General features: G+C 33.5%; 1 protein-coding gene across 1 annotated transcript in view; it reads left to right on the top strand.

The window, feature by feature from the left end:
• The window catches only part of LOC124355844, a 189,430-nt gene extending 177,681 nt beyond the window's left edge, over window positions 1-11,749 (top strand). The window contains exons 19-23 of the mRNA XM_046806999.1: window positions 6,801-6,968; window positions 9,763-9,945; window positions 10,657-10,869; window positions 10,981-11,100; window positions 11,552-11,749. Of these exons, the coding sequence (XP_046662955.1) occupies window positions 6,801-6,968; window positions 9,763-9,945; window positions 10,657-10,869; window positions 10,981-11,100; window positions 11,552-11,734 (867 nt within the window). The 3' untranslated portion in view covers window positions 11,735-11,749. The remainder of the gene's footprint in view (window positions 1-6,800; window positions 6,969-9,762; window positions 9,946-10,656; window positions 10,870-10,980; window positions 11,101-11,551) is intronic.
• Window positions 11,750-21,643: the final 9,894 nt, after the last annotated feature.

The following is a 21,643-nucleotide window of genomic DNA, read 5'->3' on the forward strand; positions in this document are numbered from 1 at the left end:
ATCCTTATTTTCATCCTTTCTCTTAAAAATTATTCCTCTATACTCCATAAATATTTTATTTATTTTTCCATAATGAACTCCTTCGCTGTCATTTAAGATATTTTTTATATCTCTCAAATACTCATCCTGTTCTTGATTTTTATCTAGATTCTTTAATATTTCCTTTATCTCACTATCTTTAAAACCTAAATCAATTTTGTTGTACAAAACCTTGATACTGTATTTTTCTACTGAATTCTGACTATCCTTTTCTGTAGTCCTTGATAGTATGTCTGCCGGAATGTTCTCTTTCCCTTTAACAAATTCTATTTCAAGATTAAACTCTTGTTATGCTAAAGCCCATCTCAACAATCTACCATTTGTTAACTTACAACTTTTTAGGAATGTCAATGCTTTATGATCTGTTCTCACTTTCACTCTGGGATGTCCTATTAAATATGATCTAAATTGTTTGCAAGTTAATACTACAGCTAACAGTTCCTTTTCTGTGATCGTGTAAAATTTTTGCGCTTGTGTTAAAGCCTTGCTATAAAATGATATCACCTGTTCCTCATTGATTTCATCTAACTGATATAATATTCCACTAATGTTAAGGTCACTTGCATCTGTATTTAAATAAAATGGTTTGTTAAAATCTGGATGTTTTAAAAATTCTGTTTTAATTTGTCCAAATGCTTTTTCCTCTTTTTCTGTCCACTTCCATTCTATTTTATTACTCAATAAATGATTTAACTGTCCTACTAAATAACCATAATGTCTTTGAAACTTTGCATAATGCAAACATAATCCATTAAACATTTGCAGTTCTTTTATGTTTGTAGGTCGTTTGAAATTCACTATCTGTTCAATTTTATTTTTATCCATTTTAATTCCTTCAGCTGAAATAATGTATCCTAAATAATTTATCTCGTTCCTTAAAAATTGTGATTTCTTTAATTTTATTGTTATTCCTCCTTCTTTTAATCTACTTAAGACCTGGTCTACATGTTTTAAATGTTCTTCATATGTGTTTGAAGTGATTAATATATCATCCACATATGTAGTTATAAACTCTGTCAAGTCATGACCTAATACTTTGTTTAACCCTTTAATGAACAACGCAGTACTAACATTCAAACCATATGGTAGTTTTTTATATTGTAAATTCCTTCCTTCGAAGACAAACGCTACATATTTCCTGGACTCTTTACTTAATTGTGTTTGTAGAAATCCCTGTGATAAATCTAATGATGTCATATATTTAACTCCTATAAACTTTTTTAATACATCATCTATGTTTATTGGTGATTCCCTATCTGGTATTATGTGTTGATTCAAATTCCTACTATCTAGACATATTCTCAATGACAGATCCTTTTTAACTACACACACCAATAGGTTAGAATATGGACTATCAGACTCCTCTTTTATGTCTCCTTTCAACATATTTTCTATTTCCTTTCTTACACCTTCCCTCTTTGAATAAGGTATTGGATAGGATCTTCCTACAAATGGCTTTTCATTTGTTATATTTAATTTGGCCTCATAATTCTTTATACAACCTGGTTCATCTGAAAAAATATCTTGATTTTTCATCAGTATACTTTTTAATTTATTTAAATCTTCATTTTCCTTTACTTCACAATGTTCTAATATTTCTAAAACCTGTTTATCCTTCTCATCATCAAGTTTGTCCTTCATATTTTCTGTATGTGTTTTACATAAAAATTCTATGTTGTGCCAAGAATTCTTCAGCTCATCTTCACTTACTAATGTATTTATGTAATTGCACCTAATTAACTTTATACCATTGACTATATCCTCTGATTCACAGTTTGATTCAGTAAATTCAACATTTAATATTTCCTTATCTACCTCCAACTTTATCCTACCATGTTCAAAGTCAATTTTTGCATTGTGTTCTCTTAAGAAGTCACATCCTAGTATTATTCCCAAGTTCACTGCTTTAACTACTAGAAAATTTATTTGAAATAATTTATTCTCTATTTCCACCTCTATTATGACCTGTTTATCTATCCTTTTACTTCTAATACCTGTTACTCCTATTATACTCAAATTTGTTACCGGCAGCAGCTCTAAAATCTCAAGTACACTTCTTTCTTTTATCTCATTATAATACTTTTCTGACATTATTGTCGCCTGGCTTCCTGAATCTATTATCATGTGATACTCCTCTTTATTTATTTTTCCAACTATCTCAGGTAGTGCTTCTGCTACTGGTTGTATGGGAATTTTATTATAATTATCTTCATTGGTCAATTCATCAAACATGTCATTCTCTGATATAAAAGCTGTATTCACCCATAGTCTTAGACAGGATTTTTTCTTATCTGATTTTATCAGATTTCTAAGCTCATTTGCTAGAATTGTTAGACCCTCTTTATTCAGATGTACTAAATCTTCACACCATTTTCCTTTATAAAATATTTCTTTTTCATATAATTTCACATTACAGTCTGTACTATCATAGTTATCATAATACTTCTCTGCCACTTCTAAAACTGTAATTTTTTCACTATTTTCTTTACTTTTTATGTGTTCATTTATTCTCTCAAGTTTATTTAAATGATACATGTCATTCTCACCTAACTTTGGTATGGGTGGAATTGTTACCAAGATTATTTTTTCACCTTTCTCCAGTAAAACCTCTACCAGTTTGTCATAATCATCACAAATGCTTCTTATTTCTTTATCCCTTAATATATCCTTAATAATATCATTACTATTAGCTGTCTTTCTATATTATTTGCATGTTTTAGTTCTCTGGTCAACTGTTCAATTGTCTGACCTCCTATGCATAAGTTAATTCTCTTTCCTCCTTTCTCTCTATATTCACCTCTAAATTCATTATTTTCTCCCCAAATCTTCTAAGTTGAGAGTCTTTTATCATTTGGTATCCCTCAAAATTAGGTTCTTTTTTCTCAATCGTTTCCTTCATTCTAGCCTGTCCTACCCATTTGTTTTCCATCATAGTCGCCTATTACCTCTCATGCTTCCTCTTCCCCTTGTATATTCATATTGATCTCTCTGATACCTCGTTTTGTTGTTTTCATACCTTTCTTTCTCCTTTCCATGATCATTTGTACCTCTACCCCTATTATCATTTTGTTTTCTCCTATCATTCTCAAACTCTACTCTCTCCCTATTATATGTGTCCCTATTTTAGTATGGGCCTACTCTAGTCAAATTATTTCCTCTTATATTCTCTCTAACTTGTGGCCCTCTATATGGTGCATCTCTAGGTCTTAAATTTTTGTATTGATTTACATTTCTATTAAGTGTTGTCTCATTTCTCATATCAAATGATCTGTCATAACTTCTATTTGTGTCACTATTCAGTATATTAAGTTGATTCAACAGGTTTTCTAGATCTTCCGATCTTTCAACATTTTGGGCTGCAGCAATTGCACTACTTATGGTTCTAGGAACATGTTTGCTTATGTATGCTAGAAATGTTCCCATGTCAATTCTAGTTTCTAAATACTGGCTTTTATTATAAAATTCCAATACATAGGTTACTAGATTATCAGATCCAACCCTATATGTACCGTTACCCATTAGTTTTTTTTCAAATTTTTTCTGTTCCCTTATGGACCAATATTTCCCTTTAAAGCTCCTATAAAACTGCTCAAAGTTTTTCCAATTATTTATGTGCTGTCGTCCCCATTTTCCTGCTTCATTTTTCATATATTTTAAAATTATCAATACCTGGAAGTCCCATCCTTCTCCATTTTTCTCTATATATTTTTTACAAGCTTCCAAAAATTCCATAGGATGTACATTATTTTTTATTGTATCAAATTCCAATAAGAATATTTCTGCGTTTGCTGGTTGGCTTATTCTCATACCCACCATGATTTGATTTCTCATCATATTCTCTAGTTCTGTTTGTTTGTTTTCTAATTTTCCCTAGTTTCATCCAATCTCTTATTCAGGGATTTTTCTACTCTATTTCCCATGTCCTCTATTTCTTGTAAACTACTGCCCGTTATTGACTTGTTCTCTACGTCCTTACTCGCCTTACCATTTTCTCCATCCTGGTCAAGTTCTAAGTTAGCGCTGTCCCTATCTACCCTACCATTTAACTCATCTAATCTTGTTTTAAATCTCTTATTTAACTTTTCTAATCTTTGATCTATTTTCTTTTTATCATCCTCAATGTGTACAAACCTTTTCTCAATTTCCCTCATATCTTCTTCTCTTTTATCTTTTAATTTCTTTATCTCCGTAGTAACCTCTCCACTAACCTGACTTTTAAGTTTATTCCTCTCACCTTTGTTTATCTCAGCTTGTTCACTTAGTTCAAGTCTGAACCCCCTCCTCCAAGTTTCTTAATTCTTTATCTAAAGTATTTAAGTCTTTATTTATCTCTACTCTCATACCTTCCGTTGTCTCTACTATTTTATTGTTTAACTCACCTCTCATCTGTTCCATGTCTCATTTAACTGCTCATTAATTCTTTGCATTTCCGTTCTTAGTTCCTCATAATAACTCCCTTTTTAATTCCTCACTATTCTGATCTATTTTTTGATTTAGATACCTCAATTCCTCATTATTTTTATCCATTTTATCATTTAACTGCTCATTATTTTTATCCATCTTTTCATTCAGACTATTCATCATAGTCCTCATGAATGCAATAAGACCTTCATCCCTATCAACTCCTACTGGACTACTGACTCTGCTAACCTCATTCCCTAATGAATTTCTGTCATCTGTTGTCGACACCTCATTTTCTACTATATTAGGGGATGACCAACCTAAAAACCCTGTATCTCCTGAGCTATGAAGATCTACTTCTACTGGTCCAAATATTGGTGCGGGCCCTTCATTATTTTGTTCGCCTTCCATTTTTATGGCCTATGTTTAATTTGAAAATTTCTGTTATTTATTTAGGCCTAATATTTGTTTTACTAGCCTACCAGGAAAATTTTACAAATTTATATTATAACTAGGCTGTGTTCAAAGTTATCAAACTTATAGGCTAACAATAATTTATCATACTTATTCTAGACACACACCTGAAAATACAATTATATAAAAAACAGTGATTTTCACTTAGTCTAAAATAGGCTACCACTAACCTATTAAATTTAATTGTGGAAGTTCGAGCCCTCCAGTTGGTGCGCCATTTTGCTACATGCCCCACGTTGCTGTGCCTCTTCTGCTACGGTCCAGTCCCCAGTTGGCTGTACGATTTTGCTACGTTCCAGGCCCCCGTTTGTTGTCCCAATTTTCTCACAATCGGTATTCAAAGTGTGCTGCCCCTCATTGGTTGTGCGACTTGCTTCGTGTTGGCTAACTCATATTGTTCCAAGTTGATATTTAAATAACGATCAAACTTCAATGTCTGTGGTGTTGTTGTTGAAAGTGTAGTTTGTATTAATGAAAGTAGGCTACACGTTATATATCACTAGCACTGGGTCTATATTATCTCAGGTTTTTTAAGTAGGTTGAATAATGGTTCAAACTTAATACTACTCTTTTGAAAGTTCTGATCAATATGATTGTTTATATCATAATAAAGTTCACAAAATATTCACTGTTCTTACCAATCACTTTGAATCAAATAAGTTTTTAAAGTAATATTCTTTAATTTAAACCTTATTATCTTACTTACCATATTTCTTTGTAGATGGGATACTCAATGAAAGACAAAGCAAATGACTTTGACGTCAATTTATGTTATATTATACTGTCTAATTCTACTCACTTTGCTTTGATTTTTGTTCACTAACACAACATCCCATCCCTTATTACAACTTCAATGCACTATTGTACAGTTTCAAATTTCATCTATACGAGTAGACGTCCTTACTGCTTCAAGTCCAGACAGAGAAGAAGGATTCTCCGTATTAAACTACACATACCGGTTCACACAATGTTCATCCCCTCTCCCGTTCAAATCAGCGTCTTCATGATTAAATATAATTTGATTCTTTTCTTATAATTGTCGAAATTTATCACGTTCACTATAATTGATCAATTTAAGTCTTTCTATTTTCTTTTATTATTTTTCTAAAGCTTTTTTATTTAAATTTTTAGCAACATGTGCTTTCTGACGTCATCAATACGCAAGTCATTTTATCCCACAATTGGCTTTTCTGCGTAATTTTATTTAGTACTTTTGTAAAACACGAATTTTGGTTATGTATAACTCATTTTAATTAATTAAATTTGTTCCCGTATAAAGTTTAATATATTTCTCCGTTATTAGTTAAATAAATCTCAATTCCGACAACATGTGATTCACTGACGTCACAGTCTGCCGATTCACTGACGTCACAGTCTGCCAATTCCCCGCGAATATTCAAATGTCGTAATTTGACCTGTCACATCTGATTACAGGGCTTATCTTTGCAGTGAGTAGTTTGGTATCCCCAATGCTTCTTTCGTTGTCTCAAATGCATTAATAATTTAACATCTTAGTGACTGTCAAATCAGTCTTTTAACCTTCTAATACTTAGCAATGGTCCTAAATGCTAAGTTTGGTTTAACTCTAAGCTATTATTATAGTTATAATTATGTTTAAAAAAGGCTTTCAAAACGTAAAATAACATTAATCAAGTGATCCGTTTATTTGTTTACAATTTTTTTACATAGTACAGACAAAAAATGCAAAATTCATGTACACTTGCATAATAATACACTAATCCCATGAACTTCCATTCAAGCCAACCACCGTTAATTTAAGGTGGACCTTCCTGCCAGCTTTACCACAGACCAGTGACTCGTAAAATCCTTCCTTTACATCAGATGTGTGATTTGAATCCAAATACTAATGTGAGCTTGTCATATAGGAGATCATGATGGATCATGCTCTGAGAACGATCTCATACATTGCGGACATCGGTGACCTGGTGGTGCTGATGATGGCAAGGCGGAGGTTTGTGCCACATGAGGTTGATGATCCACCCAAGATCAACCGCACACCAAAAATGATCTGTCATGTGTTTGAGAGCGAAGAGGTATGTCATAAAACAATAAGTGAAGTAATGTTGAGTGCTGTTACTCATCTGCATTGTAATCTTAGTTCTTAGGCCCTCATGTGTGGTGTTGTAAGTAACATCTAAGTTTGATGGTTCACGCTGGTCAAAATACTACGGATACAAACAAACACTGTCATAGTCTCTATATCAAGTGCCACCAAAGAAGTCTGTTTAATAATATCCAATTACAGAGTAGCACATGGTTGCCACATCTAACAGCTGGTGACTACTGTCACAATGCCTATCAGAATATAAGGCCTCGGTGCTTAACTTAAGCAAAGTTCAAGTAGTGTTTTGACTACACATTGGAATCAATGTGTAGCAATACTTATATTTTGATCTTGCTTGATAATAATGAATTTTAAACTTAATGAAACATGTAATGCTAATGACTACCATCTAAGTTTTCTAGTTTTCACAGTGTTAAAGTAGTAATAACTTAATTCAAATCTTGGTATATTTTAATTGTGTTAGTTCTTTTCATGCGGTGTGAACAGGAAGAATTACAAGATAGTTATGGCAATAGTCATGATAGCCTGTGATCTTGGATGCCACAAAAAAGGTTTGACCAAAGTTGATGGAGATAATTGAGGTTAAGGCAATTTCCATAATTGCAATTCCATAGTTATGAAATTTTGTTATACTGTTTTATCATATTACAAAATTAATTAGGTTATTTCATTAAAATCACTAATAATATAAGTAATTCAATCATAATCATAAAATGTATGCAATTAATAATTATTTAAATATACATTTTAGTGGTAAATATTAAACTTACGTATTAATCAAATTTAAAAATTTGGTTTGATATAAAATTTTATGTATAATTATTGGATACATTTTTTGTTTTTAGCTGATTATTTAAGCTTGATTTTTTTAACTGTTTTTTATTCATAGTTTATATAAGTGAACAATAATGATCAAAATATTGGAAGAATGAATGACCAATTCCAAGTTCATTATCTTTGCAGCGATAAGACATTTAATAGTTTCACTGATAACGCTGTAAAACTTATTCTGAGTAATACCTCATATTCTACTTGGTATTAACTATGACTCAAAGTTAGGAAACAACTTGGCAACACTGCATGAAACTTATTGACCGTGTGAAGATAACGTCACTTATAAACCACTTGTTCAATTGACTTCTTTGCTGGTCCTTCTATATTTGAGTTGTTACCTATTATATAACAACACAACTATTGAGAGAACATGTTAACCCAGATATGGTGATCAAGAAGTTAACACATTCGCTGCTAAAAATCCCTATATAGAGTTCCATATATGCTGAAATTTTAAAATATATTTTTACTTACTTTTGGTTGAAATATGATCTAAATATATGAAAATTACTCATCAGTCACAAAAATTATCACTCTCTACCATTTTTGAAATGAGGTAATTGTGGTTACCGCTAGCTCCTGGGGACAGTCTTCCTTGCCAGCTGCTAACTCTAGTTACCGCTCGCACTACGGAACGCCCTTTTATAGCCGTGGGAATATTCCAGATAAATACATTGTAGCTAAGTGAACTGTATTTTATTCGTTTTAGACAAACATAAACAATATTTATAGGTCAAATGTGAAAAAGTGTACTCCAGTGCGTACTTGTTGGTTGCCTTAACAATTCCTTGTAAAAAAACTGTGTCCACAAGCAGTGTGAATTAAATAATTGGATATTTTTCATCTGGCAAAGGAACTAAAAATCCTTCCTGTCTAGTAAAGGGAATATCTTTCATTCCAATCCGGTTGTGATCGCTCCATTGGGGTGGGTTGTTCTCATAATCAGTATCCTCAACTTCCGTGTCTGTCTGGTACTCCATATCGTCCATGTTGTCATCCTTATCATCTGAACTCAATACTGGCTCCGTTGTACGCCTAGAACTTTGTTGTTGTACACCACTTGGTCCCGGGGGAAGATCCATTGTGTTGCACAATCACTTGCTACTAAAAAAAACTTTTAAAAAATCATTATAAATAATGAAAATGTCTAATGTGAAAACAAAGTGCATAAAAATGCGGGAAAGGTACCTCCCGAGGAGCAAGAAATATCGCATTGTGATAGCTCGAGTGCTGGCCGCTCACTGACCTCATTTTAGAACAAAGGCTCTGTGGTAACCATAGTTACCACCCGCTCCTAATGCAGCATAGCAGTGATAACCAGAGTTACCTCCGCCCACAGTGAACGTGTTAAGTAGAGATTATGCTTCCTTATAATATGAGCAGAGCAAATGAACAGCTTTTGCTGGTACTAACTTAAGGAACCCTACCCAACCCATCACTAGTACTCTCGTATTTCACCTCCTGGATTGAAAAGTTCATAAGATACTTAAATAAAATAGACAGTCTTCAGTTTAATGTGACATGAAGAGCTGATAGAATGAAATTAAAGTTTATTGTATTGTATATATCATTCCTTAGATATGAGACTAAACAACAAGAATATAAAGTTGCTATATTACCAGTTTGAGTCATGTAACCTTATAGTTGTTAGTTATCAAACTTTATTTATCAAACAAGCAAAATAGCAATAGTTTGGTTATTTTTGAGACACCGTGAGTAGTCACAACAATAAAGTTTCAAGATGGGTTGTAGAGTTAATTAACCTCATCAAAATTGATTTCATGCATTGTCTGTATTTGAGAATCACTCCTTTAGTACATAATATGCTAAGGTATTTAGTATACTCCCTAATTTAAGTCTTAAATGGGCTCTGTAATATTGAATATTATGAAAACGTCTCACATTGACAATACTTATGTTTTGTCCAGGCCCAGTTCATTGCTCAGTCGATAGGTCAAGCATTCCAAGTGGCTTATATGGAATTTCTCAAGGCGAATGGCATTGAAGATCATAGCTTTGTTAAAGAGATGGATTACCAAGAAGTGCTCAACTCCCAGGAAATTTTTGGGGACGAACTACAGATGTTTGCGAAAAAAGAAATGCAGAAAGAGGTAAAACTTAAGCTGTAATTTTATTTTTTGTATCATACTTATTGTTTCAAGAGTTTAAACTCTTCTTCCAAATGCTGCCAGGAAATTGTTTAATACTTAACTTTCTAGTGGTAAGAAATTGTCAATCCAAGCAATTACTTTGAAAACAGTGATAATAATATTGTTATGGACCCACATGTAATGTTAAAATTTTACATAATTATATATTACAGAGATAGATGATGGCAACATTTATCTTAATGTGTAAAAAAGTCATTCAACTGCGCAACCTGGTACTAATTATTCTCAATACATTTTTTCATGTCAAACTATTTCAAATAATTAATATTATCTATTGAAAGAGAATTAAGAGACAATTAATTTTTAAATTATGACTCATAAAACATGTTTTTTAAATGTCCAACATATTCTAGAATTGAATATTTTACCTTTCTCCCAGTTATAATCAACAATTAAGTGTTTGGAATTATTTAGTAAAACTCTTATTACAAAATCTCTATATAGTTTTGAAGAATTTTTAAAGTAGCTCATCATTTTATTATGTTCAAAAGTTCCTGTACTTAGTCAAGTATAATTCTTAATATTTAATATATAGTCTTTTATATTCTGATAGCATTCATGTCTATGTAATATACGTAATTGAATAAGGTTGTATTTACTTGAATGGTTGGTTAATCACCACCTTAAAGGACCTATCCCTTGTGTGAACAGGTGGTAGTGCCAAAGGCTAAAGGTGAGATCCTTGGTGTAGTCATTGTCGAGTCAGGCTGGGGCTCAATGCTGCCAACTGTAGTTATTGCCAACCTCGCCCCTGCGGGTGCCGCAGCCCGCTGTGGCCAGCTCAACATAGGAGATCAGATTATTGCCATCAATGGTGTTAGCCTTGTCGGCCTCCCTCTTTCTACGTGCCAGAACTACATCAAGGTAAAGAGTAGCCTAAACCCTACAGTCATCTTTTTGTATTGTGTGAAACCAATTATTTGTTGATTTTGAGCAGGTTTTAACTTCACTTACACAATGTTTATACTGTTAAAGAACTCCAAGACACAGACTGTGGTGAAACTGACCGTCGTGCCATGTGCGCCTGTCGTGGAAGTTAAAATCAAGAGACCTGACACCAAATACCAGTTGGGCTTCAGTGTTCAAAATGGAGTGGTAAATTGATATTTGTAAATTTCACGTAATAAATTTTAGTTCTTTAGAGGGAAAAAATGTACTTTGATATTTTATTTTTATGGTGTTATGTTTGATGAAACAACATAATATGTAATGAGATCATTGGATCACTCATTTGTACATTGGTTCAGCATTGACATCAGCTGTACCAGATTGTCCTGTGGACTTTTGTTTGCTTTAGCGCTTCACTGGTAGCTAATGTTATCAAACTTTACTTATGTTTAGTCGCTACTTTAATGATGTTAGCCTACTGCAAATAAGAGTGGCTTTAACAAAGAATATAAAAGAATTTTTTCCAATTCGAATAATCTATATTGAAAACCTCCAAAGGGTGTTTTTTTACACCTCACCATATTTTATTATATAATTGTAATAGTATTTTTTCAATAAATAGTTTTCAAAAGAAGGTAAAAACTCTGTTTGTTTTCAGATCTGCAGTCTGCTGCGAGGAGGTATTGCTGAAAGAGGGGGAGTTAGGGTTGGACATCGTATCATAGAGATCAATAACCAGAGTGTAGTCGCTGTACCGCACGAGAAGATAGTCAACTTATTAGCAACCTCTGTGGGAGAGGTAGGTTATATCCAAAACATATATCACTTTAAACGCAGATAACAACCAGAGCAAAGTATTTAATTCAAGAAATACATTAATACTTTGAGCCAAGGAGTAAAATTTTATCTACAGCCGAAGAAAATTTAGTTACTATGTGTTCAGATATCAATTTACTCACAAGCATTTATACACTCAGCCCTATGTGTATCAAAATGACATAGATGCTAAAACCTGTTTCTTTGAACTATGCAGCGTTTAAATTCATAGCAACATTAGAAACATATTAGAGTATCAATTTGTGATGATTTCATTATTGAATTGAGATACTCATAAAATCAAGATTCAGCTTTGTTTTTGAATCTGTATTGACAATATATTGATCAATTCATCTAGATAATTGTTATGAAACCATATGATGAGTATCCCTGGACATTTTGCAAACCATCACTCACTTTTTATGAATATTAATTTTTACAAGTCGAGCAATCTGGTCATATGAAGTACTCTAAAAAGCAGTTTACCTAAGGCACAGAGTGAATATGCAAGTCAGATATTTATTAAGTATTTAAAAAATAAGAATTAGATCATTTTTAGTACAACTAAATTACATCCCAGATTGAATATAGGTCAATCAGATACTCAGTTGGTTTTCCTAAAATTAACTTCGCTGTAACTTGAAAATACAATGCCTCTCTCACCCTGTTCAAAAGTTTAATAAATAGGCTGTTTAACCCTTTGACATGGTACTTATAGTGTATATGATAACCCCTACAGCAATACTTTTTTTTAACTAATCTGGTACAATAACTTAGATGTTTAGTAAAAATGCAATACCTTAGCTAAATTTGGTCACTCATGATTTTTTTCACAAAAATAAATGTAAAGAATTGCATAATGAATGCATATTAAATATTTTACATGCATGTTAACATATTTATTATCTATTAAAAGTTGATTTTAGTGTGGTAATCTTTAAAGCATGGCTTCATATCTAGAATTGCGCCTCTTATGGCCTAAATTATATGTTTCTGTTTCCATGACATCCCCTTGTCCTCACTCTAAGTCAATGTTTCCATTATTAGGCTCAGTAGGCCTACCTTGGACAAACTCGTTTCGAGTAGACTTACATAGTAAAAACTTATGTTCACTAACAATGCCATCATTATACCATCCATAAGTAAAGATACTTGGTTACCTGTAGGCCTAGATGAAGAGCATCCAAGAATGTCATATTCATAACTTTTCTCACAATTTTGTTGTCCCTTGCAACTGAGCTTAGTAAATATCAACACTAACACTATCGTCAAAAACATAGTCCATCCAGCAGTCAATTTCACTATCCCGTGCTGTCATTTTTACAACTAATTACAACATTAAAATTTCATATTAACATCTCAAACACTTTTCTAGTGAACAATCAAAAATCCGCCAATGTAAAGCACAAGCAAATACATCCCTGTAAACAAGTCTCGCCACTTTGTTTACTCACTCTTGCCATTACTGCAGTCAGCTGATAACATCCTGTTGAGTATCATTCAGACAATTAAAATAACGAGAGCAAAAACAAACAGCCACACATGTTCCTTGTTCTATCCACAAGGTTGTCACATTATTACTGGGTTGAAATAGTTTGCAGTTTCACACAAAACAAGATGGAACCACATGAATAGACTGATGGCTGGCGTTATATGAACGTCAAAACCGCATAATGTGGTCGTGAGACACTGTGTCTATACAATGTCAAACCACGTCAAAAAGTTTGACATCTTCAAAAATTTACAACTCCATTATTTATGAACCTAAAGGAAAAATTGTGTTCTGGATGCTTATAAGATTTACAAAACCTTTTCTCAAGATATTGATTACATGCAAATTGCATAAGAATTTTTTCTATCACCAAAAACTGATGATAAGAATGCTGTGACAAGTTCAAACTTGGTAAGGTATTACCTTTTAAATACCTTAACTAAGTTCATTGGCGTTTTTTGTATGCCATTTCTTCCCATTATGGCGGGTGTTTAAAAATTTAAAAAATTCACAACTCGATTATTTATGAAACTAGAGGAAAAACTAAAACTGTTCTGGAATGTTTACAGCATTTCGTAAAATTTTCCGCTGTAAAATTTGTTTGTACCTCAAACTGTTTTCGAGATATTTAGTACATGTAAATCCTATGAGAATAAATTAATGATATTTCAGTTGTCACAAAATGTACCTATATTTTCTAACTGAGCCAGCCCCCCCCCACCCCCCCCCCCCCCCACCCCCCCCCCCCCCCACCCCCCCCCCCCCCCACCCCCCCCCCCCCCCACCCCCCCCCCCCCCCACCCCCCCCCCAGCCTGTAAAACTGTAGGATAGTAACTGTTCTTTGTTTAAAGTTTTAATTATTGATAGGAGGATGAATTTATACAATAAAAACAAATTTTATTTAGGCATTTGCCTATTTTCTATAATGTTTACCAAAACATTAGCTTTCCAACCCAGTGGCATAAAGAATAATTATTCCAAAATCACTGATCTGATTTGTTACACTTATAACTCACAATGAAATTTATAAAATACCCATACTAGGTTAATCCAGTAGAAAGCTCACAACACTGCACATCTATGACATCGGTGATTCATCCCAATTGATATTTCATATCACGTGGTTTACATTTGATGGTTTTCTAGAATTGTAGATATGTTACCTAACACTAGTGAGAAATAACCATGTGATTTGCTGGACATGGCCGTGTTGTCTTTATTGTTAGCGCTATTTTTCCCTTTTCTTTGGAGCTATTAGGTTACTCCAGTATGGAAGAATTCTTTTATATCCAAACAACTATTTTATCATGTTAAGGTGGAGACTAGACTTGAGGAAATATTATGCAAACAACTAGGTCTAAAATGTTTCTAAATTATTCGTACCTTTCTTACCCAGAAGGAAGTTTTGAAGTGATTATCATGGTTGGTATTAAACTAGCAGTCTCAGAGACAGAATCTCTTTTAAAATCATATTGCTTTTTGGAGCAAAATTTGAAGACCCAAGGGAGTATATGGCTTGTGAGGGGCAACGGTTTGATTACATATTCTTCTATCACTTTTTTGGAGTAGAAAATTCTTAGTTTTTTACCTCTTACACTTTGTAATGTGGAATAAAAAAGTCAATATTTTAATTTTTGCTATTCCCTATTCCAAACACAAAAAAATATGGTAGCTGTTACACCATTGTGTTAATTGGGTCCATAACCTACATGTAATTTTAAAAAATGTTCTAAATAATTTGCTTAAAATCAGATTAGTGTAATCTGTAACCAAAATTTTATAAAAGCAATTGGCTTAGGATAACTGTAATTTTTCTGAAAGATCAATAGAAACTGGTTATTTTACTAGATCACCCTTCCAACGAACAGACAGCTTGTATGTTCTCAGGTTAGTTTGGTGTGATTTAGGATTAACAACTAAAAAAACTAACTAACTCACTACAGACCTTTAAGCAAATTGTGGAATATCTAAGATAAATCCATCAATGTCACATATTAAATTTTTGCCTATATAGAAATGAAAGTATTCATCTAAACAAGTCCATAGTGTTATCTGTTCTCGACTATTATTGCTCCTCCCACCTGAAAAAACATTGGTAACGTGTCAGCGATATCCCCATAGAAAGGACATGCATCATCAATCCGAACTCCAATGTTTTTTTGGCCTATTCATAAAGCCCATTGGTTTCATTGCATTTTCAAGCTCTAATTCATCATTAAGATATTTCTTTAAGTGGTAATAAGGCTTCTCTTTGTACACTCAATACACCAGAATGTCAAAGGACAGATAATTGCAACAAACCATCATTGAAACCTCCATATTTATTGCGTATCCAGAAGTGAATGTTTAATGGACAATTTCTGAGCCCATATCTCAATTCAATCTGGATTTCTCCCCTTTGATAGTAATATGCCTTCTTTTACACTCAATCAACAAATGGGCATAGGACAAATATGTAATCGCTGCTATAGTAAAAAAGAGAATTGTTTAATGCAAAGATTTTCGAAACGCCTTGAGCTCAATCCATTCAATGAATACCATCTTGGTAAAGAGGTTAGGCACTTTTACTCACATGTTTTCACCTTGACAATCCTTGAAAATTTCCATGTAGATTAGAACAGGCAAACATCATCTAACTCAAGTCTTCTTTAATGCTATATATGTAAGTTGCTTTCCTATAAAATTCCCATAGTCTAGCCTCAATTTGGTTTCTCTAGATATCCGCCATGAATTTCTCAACAATCAGATGTTAGGGACATGCACTATCAATATGAAACTCCAAACGTTGCCTATATACAAATGATTGCTTTCGACGTAGCAAAATTTTCACAAGTTTAATACCTCAATTATTGTTTGAGATAGCATATTGAAACAGACAGTGCAGAAGTGATTATTTTTCCATCCTCTAAAATGAAGGGCATCACTTCATGCTCAAGTGCCCGGATTACCAAAACTAACAAGGTTAAAAAAATTGGCCTGTCAAAAACAACATTACATGTCCTGTATTTTTTTACAAGGACAATAGATTGAACAAGAATAACAACAGAAACAATTTCGAGCAAATAAAATGATTAATAACGAGTAAAATTAAACAGTCTGTAAAAATTCCCAGCTTAATTTTTTAAGCTACTTAAAAAAAAACCTTTTTATTGTTAGTAAAGTTACACAACTAATTTAACATGGACATGCATAACCACATACTGAACCAATAGCAACTATCGTAACTTGGAATTACTGTATTTCCTTAAAAATCAGGTTTATAAATAAGCAATTCAAAATTAGTGATGATCACATCTCTAAACCCAACGTGATTTGGTCTTTTTTTATATTATAATAATTCAAAACAGAAAGATAAATTAAATATAATTAATAATTATAAATTGGTTACTTACAATCCCTTGCAGTGCCAAGGCACGCAAAATATTGGTTCCTACCCAACTGATTTATAAACTGTATATTCTTTCTAATACAACCGTGAAGCCTAATTATGGCAAATTACAGTTGTATATTTCGAAATGAACGCTCTAACCATTATAATATTGTTATCATAATTTTTATATTTCAAGATGGATGCACACTGTTAATCAATATCCGCACATTTTTTGATGAAATATCTTTAGTTATTCAACATGGTAGAAACATCTTATGCTTTGAGTCAGATACGTAAGAACCATTTTAGAACAATAATTAATTCTACATTACGTATGTTGCTGAACCAACTAAGTGCTTTACAATTTGGAATTATGGATTTAATTATTTATTTTAAAGCACATGATAGAAATGCATGTTTATATTTATTTGTATTATTATATAAATTTACAGTGGCTTGGTAGGCAACCAACACAACACAAAAAATTGAGAATCTTAAGAACACGGTTGAAAAAACCAGTTTTTTTTATGTTTCTTCTATTCGCTCAGATTTTATGTATTCCAAATTTGAGTAATCTCTGAGCTAATTTGCTGCATAAAACAACTTCAGTTTGGTCCTAAATAGATTTAAATCAGCTTTTCTAATATACCACAACAAATTAATGCAAAATAAAAACACAACTAGTATTGTTGCAATTATGAATTGTATTTCCCTCAAAATCGACAAAAGCGATAAGTAAGTATGTTTTAGAAATCTCCATTTAGAACGCCAAACAGGCTTTACCCTGAGGGGCCATCTCCACTGACGTTTTTTTGTTGTCCGATCCGATTTTTTCCACGCATACACTTCCCCTATGTTTTATCATCTACGTTTCTTTTGGTAATTCCCTGAACTAATACTACCTGGATCAAGCTATCAAATTCAAGTTTGGTATAATTAGCATATGTTTCTTGTTTCATTCCTAAATATTGTTCACAGAACTGCTTCCATTGTGGAAGATGATGTTAAATAATGGAATGAGTGTCAAAGTGAGGAAACATGAAATAAAAAGAAGTCTTACACGGCGGAAGACTCTTGGATAGACCGGTTTGTCCCCTTGGGTAGGTCCAATCAGCAAGGTTAGGGTTAGTTAGATCATGTGTCAATTTGACTCTGGGCATTATGCATTACAGCATCTAACGATTCAACCTTATTCCTTTTCTACTAACAATTTATTTAATATCCTTGGTATTAAAAGGTAAGTATAGATGTAATAGTTTTGTCAGAAAATACAGTTGTTGAGAGAGTCACCTCACTGTACTCTCCTGGCCTGAATATGCAAACTGAAAACTGAACTCACGAAGTTTCGTCTAATGTTTGTTTGAAACGGTATAATAGCTACAGATAATCTTTGGATGTTTATAAAGTTTGGTTGAATGATTGGCAAATACGTTCTACAGTAAAATTAGTATACACCATTTCTCGATTTTGGGAACAAGCTTAAACAATCAATCCACTACTACTCATGATTATGTAAAAGAGGGCCAAAGTTTTTCTACAACCAATATTAATTTGGGGTATAATGTACGTTTATAACATTTAGTTGAAGATTGACCAACAAAGTTGTAGAAAATGTATAAACTAGAAACAACTTAACCACTCATAATACCAAAACCTCCCCCGAAAAGCCCCCTTAACGACATTATTGAAGTTTTACATCTTGTTTTTCCCCCCCGTGTGTTCACCTACGGTATTGGTTGTTTGTTGTTAATGTCAGCAGTTTGATGCATTAAGATATTTATATACTGTGGTAAAAATATTAATAATAATATATGGCCAAGAATGTTTGTTGTCGGCATGAAAAATATGTGAGTATTCAGTCGCTGCTGAGAAATACAGTTTCATATTGGGCTGTATAAAAATACCTCCGTACCATCAGTGTGAACTCTGGCAGCCATGTTCCGTACTGCACCACACTGATTGGTAACCAAAAAGAACTTCTCTCAAGATATTTACTAATACATAACAGTTTAAAAATTCTAGAGGCTATATAAACTTATGTGTTGTTTCTGATAAAACATGAAGAAAAACAAACTTTGAAGACAGGAAGATAGAATTGCAAGTATACACAGTTAAAAGATTGTTCACAATATCCGCCCATGCGCTGTGCCGCATCTTACCTTTTACCTCCATTCTAACCTGAAAAGGGATAAGCACTGAAGAACCCACACAATGTGCAAATCAGTGAAATTTCTCGGTTCTCATTCTCAGATTACGGTTTACAATGACTTGACAACAACGAGAAAGTACTACTCACAAATGAAATCGCCTCTTGGCCATCAATATTGTATGCACCTTAGACCTAAATTCAAACTCAGACTTTGTTTAACGCTCTGACCTTTTCCTTCTCTTTGGCTTCGGATTCAATTAAATAAGGTTTAACACTTACATTGCTATCCTTGCCTGAGTAATAAGTATCTAGGCTTATTATGTAAGTATTTCACAACAGAGTAAAATAAATAATAGATAGGACAATAGAGTATTAATTTGTTTCATTCCGATCTTTTTAGAAACTACTACTTTTAGTTTCCTGTGTCCTTATCTAAAAATCTGTAATTGTCCACACATTAAAAACAGTTCACTTTACTTAAAATAAAGATTCAAGTTTGATCTAGTAATATACTTAGAATTAAAGCTAATAATGCAAACAACATTTAACTACTTATCTAAGAGAAAGGACGACTGGCAGTCGCTATAGACTAGCGTAACCACTAGTTAAGCTGACCAGATTGCCATTAACTTCTTAATGTTGAGTATTTCATTTCCACACCAACGCCATAGGCGGGGTCCTAATATGTGGTCAAGTAAATTTGGTATTTCAGTTTACAGCATTTCAGTTGTCTGAAGTGTTGATTTTTGAGTTAACCGCGGAGATGGGGTGCACAAGTAACATGAATCACAAGACAACACTAAATGTCTAGAAGAGAATCCAAAAACTCCTTTATGTGTAGTTGCCTATTGGTATTTGTGGGGCAGAATACCATGAAACTATAAAAAAAACTTCTAATATCTTTCAAAAAAACGTATTAGCATGTATAGGATTTTACATTTTATATTTATTTACATTTTATAATAACATTTAATTATATAGGCACTAAAACGTTGCTTTGATTGTTATATTTGTTTAAAAGATGAACAATAGTTACATAATTACCTTTAAAATACAGCTCCACTCGTGGAATAAACCGCTTAACGTTATAATCAGTATATTTACAAATCCCTCTGCATCACAAATAAGAGGGCACTAATACCATTTTCCCACCATGTTTTTTTTAACATGTGCATCGAACAACAAAATACACAAGGAAAATAAACAAATCCAGCAACAATAGTTGTATAATGGTTTAACTTTTTCAATTGTCAAAAGGGTGACATAAAATGAAATGGCTGTGCCATTTTAAAAATGAGTTTTTGTCAGAAAAAACTCAGCGCCAACAGGTTCCTTCGACTGATTGCAGTCAGAACATAAAAATCCAAATCAAATATCTTTTTATTGGGCTAGGTAGCCAATGGAAAAAAATGTAAGCAAATGTGGTGCATCTATTTTTTTTTAATTTTAAAGCAAACAACCGCCACAGTGAAGGTGACCCTAGTTAAACATACAGTAATTTTTCAAAAATCGCGCACTTCCACCACATTCATCTCATGCCCAATTTTCCATTTCCTCCTTCCCCCCATTTTTTTATTTTTGTCATGTCTTCCAAGTGTTGCGATTAGCCAGTATCCGAACTGCCATAAACCTCTCTTTCAGTAACTATAAACATGGATATGGAGGACGCCTTAGGATAAGCGCTTTAAAATGAGCCTTTCAAAGCCTTCAGGCGATTGAGGAACATTTTATTGAAGTTTGGGCAATTTTTGTTTGCGCATGGACAACGAACCTCCTCTCCCTGCCTGGCGAGTGGCAAGATAGAACGAAACTTCCTCTATTTAATGACTTTAGAGTTTCGGTGTATGATATCTCTGCCTCTTGTCATTGTGTCGGGCCACAGTAGTCGATGAATACATTTTAGGACATACAAAATAAGAAATTGTCTCCACAAATTGATCGGGACTCCGCAGAGTCAACAGCTTCCTTCCATGTTTCTTTGAATCTTAACGGTGGCTATTATGCGAATCGGCTTCTGCTCCTCAGCGTATTTGAGACTGCTCTGAAGAATTGGGTAGTTTGCTTCTGGCTCCCCACAGCAACCAAAACTGTGGGAGGTGAGGTGGGAGTAAGCTTAAGTGCCTTTTATATACGCCCGTTACTCAGATAACCTGAAATAAGGCCAGTAATGTCGCAACGAAGACCTCAAAACATAAATGCCCGAGGACAAGCTTACAAGCATATCATGATCAATGATTATAGTTCCAAGTCAATCCTCGAGCCACAGGGAATATTTTTCGAGGAGATTCGTGAACAGTAGACTTTCCTCTAGAAAAGAGAGTGGTCCAAATTGAACACAACTGGCCCGTCATTTGGAGGTTTCCTGTATCGCTAACCACAAAACCTACACAAAACTTTCTATTGACCACATTGACTACAGCACAAGTATGCCCCTTGAGCGCTCACTAGTCTTATTAGAATAGGTTTATGTAACACCTTCAGTTATTAGATTAGCAGTGGAATCCGTACATTAATTTTGTAAATATAACTTTTATGCCTGCTCATAAACTAATGCTTGCTTTCCCAGATCAACACCTTTTAGTATTCTGATATTAAAAATTCAACCACAAGACTATAAAATGAACCACACTCTCAAACTTAAAAAACAAACACCCCCCCCCCCCCCCACCCCCCCCCCCCCCCACCCCCCCCCCCCCCCACCCCCCCCCCCCCCCACCCCCCCCCCCCCCCACCCCCCCCCCCCCCCACCAATCTAACCAAACTAGTATATTTTACGGAAATAATATATGTTACTCACTGTTTCCCATAAAATAATAAATAAAATCATTTTTTGCTACTATTTACATACATTGTTGGGTCATGGTCAAAGAAACTCCGCCAATCAATAAACACAGGATAACCCATATCTTAGAAAGTTAACAC

Source organism: Homalodisca vitripennis, chromosome 2 (genome assembly GCF_021130785.1).
Source record: "Homalodisca vitripennis isolate AUS2020 chromosome 2, UT_GWSS_2.1, whole genome shotgun sequence".
Taxonomy (NCBI): Eukaryota; Metazoa; Arthropoda; class Insecta; order Hemiptera; family Cicadellidae; genus Homalodisca; species Homalodisca vitripennis.